At 45.8% G+C, this 5,480-nt stretch overlaps 1 protein-coding gene across 1 annotated transcript; it reads right to left on the bottom strand.

The window, feature by feature from the left end:
- Positions 1 to 348: 348 nt before the first annotated feature.
- On the bottom strand, positions 349 to 4,858 carry mex3b (mex-3 RNA binding family member B). Its single transcript, XM_020475661.2, has 2 exons — positions 4,104 to 4,858; positions 349 to 3,206 (listed from the first exon to the last, which is right to left on the bottom strand). Exons 1-2 carry the CDS (start codon positions 4,333 to 4,335, stop codon positions 1,786 to 1,788), a joined length of 1,653 nt encoding a protein of 550 aa, XP_020331250.2. The 5' UTR covers positions 4,336 to 4,858; the 3' UTR covers positions 349 to 1,785.
- Positions 4,859 to 5,480: the final 622 nt, after the last annotated feature.

Here is a 5,480-nt window from a genome sequence, read left to right as displayed (position 1 = left end):
AGGATGTACTGTAGTGTTACAGAACATTCAGATAGATATCTGTAAGGTAGAGCGTTTGCAATCAGGTTCACTGTTATTATGGATCACTATTTCATTATGTTTGTACTGTGTGTTATGTCCTGCCTCCTTTTTAAGCAAATGATCAAATGAATTTTAACCCACGGTGAGATAATAAAGTTCATCAGCTCTATTTGTTACTTTTCTGTCTGCAATGCTCTAAACATTTCCCCTTCCTGAACACAGCTGGTGTTGCCAGCCCCATGTCCAACAAACTGAACCATCAGAACAGTTAACATGGATCTAAATGACAAGTCATCCATGATATAAACAAGACATGAAGCAGACAACTCATGAATGTACCCTTTTTTATTGGACTTATATAGAAATAATTTTTCTAAACAAAGTAGCACCGTTACTTAAGTTTTACTTTATCATGTAGAACTGTCAGAAAAATAAAACTCTCGATACATTTTCAAATCTTGTCTCTGCAAATATAACATTAGTATTTGACGCGAGGTTAAAGGCCCTTTATCATAAAATAAAATATACTTTGTTCTTAAACTTTGCTCAATAAAGTACATTTACACTCAAGTAACAGCACCTCCATATACATAAACAAGTGGTAAACAAATGTAATAAAATAGAAATATTAAAACTATAGTGGTGCAACAGAAGTCTGGAAGTCCCACTGGAATCTAATTCAGACACATTTTTAGAAAGCATAAAGGTTTTTTTTCTTCTTTTTTGTTTGACTATGTTTTATACATTTCAACATTTTGTAATAATATAGAATAAAATATGTTTTATATTACTGAATAGAAAATATGCTGGGTGAAGCGATTTAAAAGACATTTTTTGCTGAACCTATAAAAACTCCATCCCAACAGAATACTGTCAAATGTAAATACACATCCTTGTGGTTGTTGTATTTCCTCCCACAGTCTGTGTGATATTCAAATAATACAGTGATCATTGCCATAAGGTCATACTAAAAAATAAAACATCTGAACCCAGCTACAAAAACAGTTCACTGAACTTAAATAAAAAATATCTGTAAACATCTTTGCAATAGGAAATATAATCTTTCAAGTCAAAAAAGAATAACATACTTCAATCTGTATTAACGTAATGAATATTACAACTTTTTCATCGACATGGAATATTCCCCCATTCTATACATATATAAGCAGGATATGTTGTTGTACTCCCTCACATGGTTGGCCGACCTTAAACTGCAGTATCTTCACCTTACAAGAACTTAAGAAGCCGATGTCCTGACAAACTTGTCTCCCTCCGACATTCAATCAGTGAAACAGGAAGGCTTTTCTCTGCTAACAGTCTGACCAAATGACTCTTACCTCAGTCCAAGACCTTTCTGCCTTTCTCCTAACTTCATAAATGTTGTGTACAATTCATTACTACGACTACTGATTACAATGCTGGAGTATTTTAAACATGCATTTGTAGATGTTGAAAATATCTTTCTCCCTCAAGCTACAGTAAGTTATAAACTATTCCGACGGAGCCCTGATGAAGGTTGTCTATCCCTTTTTTGGCTACTGCAGCTTTCCTATACATACATATGTATATACACAAACATATATCCCCATACAATAGGATCCTTTCAAGCAGAACAAGAGTCTTGTTTTAGTTGTGGTTGTTGCTATCGTAGTCAAGACCCAGTCATCTTGGTAATATTGTCAGTCAAGAAAGACTTGGTCATCTTGGTAATCAATGTTAATCTTGGTAATAACATCATAGTCAGAGAGTCATAGAGACAACGTCTTATGAAAATATACGTATGGCCTGAGTGACCCCTGTGTGGCACACGGGGCATTTGGGCTCACTCCTCTGGCAGATGCGGTTGGCACACTCCATACAGAACAGGTTGTGGCCACAGGGCACCAGAGCTGCAATTACCTCGCTCTCAAAGCACAAGGAGCAGTCGCGGCTGCCCTTTCGGCTGGTGGAGGAGGAAGAGGATGAAGAGGAGGCTGAGGAGTCGCAGGGCACCCCGGGGAGGTGGGGCCCGGGCAGAGAGGCCATGCCGTTGGAGCTGGGGTACCCGTGGAAGCACCGGGGGCCTCCTCCTGGGTCGCTGCGGACTCTCCGGGCCAGGGGGTGATCGGTGGGTCCTCCGGCGTGGTTGTTTTGGAGGGGTGGGGACAGACGGGGCTGGGGGGTACAGCCGCCGTTCATCCTCCTCTGGCTCGTCGCCATCCCGTTGGCGTTCGTGGAAGCATTGGCTGATGGGTAGATGGCAGAGGAGGTGGAGGTAGGGGAGCTGGAGGATGAGGAGGAGGGAGTCATCCCCCGCTCGTACTGGGACCAGAGGAGGCCGGGCGGGGCCGGCGTGGGGTTGAACCCAGGCGAGGTGTCGCTGAAGGTCATGTCAGTGCAGTCGGGCGAGATGACGTCGCCACCATAGACAAAGCCATTCCCGTTGGTGTTGATGTTCAGGTTGTTGTTGTTGTTGTTGCCGTTGCTGGCGGTGTAGCTGAGCGCAGGGGAGGGGGGGCTGTAGTCCGCCATGCGCGAGCCGCTGTTGGTGCCGAAGTAGGAGTCTGTGGACGCGCTGCCCAGGGAGGATGATGAGTCGTTGCGGTAGTTGGAGAAAGGTTTGCGTCCCGACGTGTTGGCAGCGCTCTGCGTGTTACTGGGCTTGGACCATAGGGTGGGGTGGCCATGAATGTCAAACCCGACGTCCGTGCCATTGGCATGGAAGTCGTTCTCGTCCTGGAGCTCAATGAGGCCACCAGTCCGCATGGTGATGTGGGCCTCGATCTCCTCCCGAGCACGGTCCACGTTCTCAGGCATGCCCGTCACCTCGAACACGGGCTCCTTGTCCCGGCTGGGAGTCACGATGTAGGTGTGGGTTGTCTGCTGGATGCGCTTGATGGTGGCCCCCTTGGGACCCACGACCAGCCCAACAACCCTGTAAGGAACACGGACTTGGATGGTGGTCTGGCCTGGTAGGTTGGGGGGTCCAGGGGCCGGGGTACCACCTCCAGTTGTCCCGTTGATGCTTGTGTTCTTGTTCCGGGAGGCCCGGATCATGGAGAAGTGCTCAGCCGCAGAGATGATCTCTCTCCTTGCCATAGCGACGTCCTCCCTCCTCCCAGTCACCACGAACACCGGCTCCTCGCCACGCACGGGCGTCTTGATGTAGGTGTTGGTCTTGGCTCGTAGGGCTTTGATTTTGCATCCTGTGGTTACACAGGAAAAGGGGACAGTAAGTGCATGTCAAAATGTTGAGGGACAAAAAGCATAATGTGACTGGGGTGGAAATGTGGTCGATGTGCTGCTTGAAACAGCAGGGATGTGTGAGTTTGTGTTTTTATTCTCAGCTATTTCAAAGGCTAGAAAAACAATTCACCCTATTCTTATCTGGGATAAATTCAAACCACATGCTCTACACTATCATGTCCGTATGCCAGATGAGGTCAAAAATAGCACAAGTAAATGGGTGGGGGGATGCGTGCAGAATCCATGATTTTCCCTTAGCACAGCAACATATGATAGGAGAAATGCAAAGGAAATATCCACTAACTGTCAAGATACATTTTAATTAAATAAAATGTATCTTGGGATTATGCGAACATAGATAATTCTACTTGGTTGATTCAATTTCCGGGCATAATTGCATAAAGTTCTGTTCCAGCCGCCTCCAGGTGTAACTATTTTATAATTAAAAATGGGGAACAGTTGAGGAAAGCAGCCGAGGATTGAAAATCCCTGGCGTCGTGGGCTGAGGCAGAAGCCTATCTGGGACAAGAGTGTTATAACATGACAAAGGGAGTGAATCCCTTGTGGAAATATAACACTCCCCGTCAGAGCGCTGCCTGTCTATATGATCACTACCGTAGCAGACAAACTATTCCTTCGCTTGCCTTTGTTTTGCCGAGGATAACAACTGACATATTGCAGTGGAAGGGAGGTGGAAACCCATATTCTGCACGTATGTGTAACAGCAAACTAACGCCCAGACTATACTAACCTACAGTCAGTCAGTGTAACATGGACTCTGGCCAGCTGCTGGCTATAGCTGCAAGATTGTATCCTAACAAAGAAACAGCGAAAAGCAAATACAGTAACCTCCTCACCTTGTCTGCCGACGATTTCAGCTACATGCTCCGAACTAGGCACAGGGACACATTCGGTCATATTGACACTCTTTTTCCGGCTAGACTCGTTGTCATATAGCCCGTTCTCGTCGTTGTCCAAGCCGAGCAAGGAGAGCTGGTCCAGGGCTAACTGCAGGGCTCTCTGGTCGTCCAGGGCGTTCTCCTGGTTGCTCCCATTCCTCTCCATCTCGGCGAACAGTGAGCTAGGCATCTTTGCGTTTTTGCAGTCTGGAGCAGTGAGCGCAGACAAAGAGGGAAAACACGGAAGCTGGATAGGAAAAGGAGGGATGATGGGAAAATGGGGCACCCGACCGGTTTCAAGCCAATGGTGCAAATCAGTGCGCTTTTTTCTTTCTCCTCTCAGTTACAAAATCAGTGCAAGCAATCCGCCCTAGCAGAAAGGGACCTATTTTCTTGTTGATGAGCCCGACTCCCGAAATGTGCCTTGAGAAGGGCACAGAAATGCCTATTCCAGAGTTGTAGGTTGGCTTTGATGGAACGCCGGCGGTGGTAATATTCCTTCACAGAGCCCCTCCCAACTGGACTCACACACTCAGCTCTTTTCTGTTTCTGTCTGACTTGCTGCAGAGCCAGACAGCACTACTGGGGGATATGTGCGAATGACGTCACCCACCAGGGCAGGGTCGGTGCGGCGCTGCTTGGTGAATTTGCATAGCCGGAACCGATTGGACAGGCGCGGTGGATGGGAGGTCACAGAAGCGCTTCCCCAGTCCCTGAAAGAAATAGCCTGTACTCCCTTCTTTGTTGTCTCCCTACAACAAAACGCAGTATTTTTTTGATAAGAAAAGAAATGCGTTTATATTCCGACTTCCTCATGAGGAGCTTTGTTGTTTATGCCTACTGTGTAATAAATAGTGGTCTCTTCCTGAGCGCCCGCATGTTTATTACAAGCGCATGTAAATAAATGAGGTCATGCGGTTATTATATCCCCATGTGGCTTTTCTTTGTGTGTCAAATAGCGCATTTTCAATCAAAAAAGCTTTTGTCGGCTGATTGCATGCGTCGCTTTGTTATTTCTAAAATATGCAAACTACCCAATTTACACATAGGTCTATGCGTCAAAATGAGACGGATCATTTAAAAAAACATAGCGCGTAATTGTATATAAAACATGTAAATGGTTTACTTATAAGTGGTCAATGCTATGAGGCCAAAACGCAGACATTATATTACTATCATATGTCAAATGATAAGCTTTTTAAATCAATTTATAAAAACGTGTGTTGCAGGGCATGCCCAGACATGAGCTTTTTGTTTTGTTTTTCTCTGACAAGACCCCTCTCTCTCTCCCTCCCCTCTCTCCTTCTCTCTCTGCAAATGTCGGCCAGCTCTTGG

Source organism: Oncorhynchus kisutch, unplaced genomic scaffold (assembly GCF_002021735.2).
Source record: "Oncorhynchus kisutch isolate 150728-3 unplaced genomic scaffold, Okis_V2 Okis03b-Okis08b_hom, whole genome shotgun sequence".
NCBI lineage: Eukaryota > Metazoa > Chordata > Actinopteri > Salmoniformes > Salmonidae > Oncorhynchus > Oncorhynchus kisutch.
Note: the sequence above shows the minus strand (reverse complement) of the source record. Positions and strands in the feature narration are given on the sequence as shown.

Bases quoted from the DNA above. Each gene is read 5' to 3' on its own strand.
- mex3b (XM_020475661.2), bottom strand. From the start codon at position 4,335: ATGCCTAGCTCACTGTTCGCCGAGATGGAGAGGAATGGGAGCAACCAG. The intron at 3,207-4,103 runs GTGAGGAGGTTA...GTGTAACCACAG, and splicing joins TGAAATCGTCGGCAGACAAG to GATGCAAAATCAAAGCCCTA.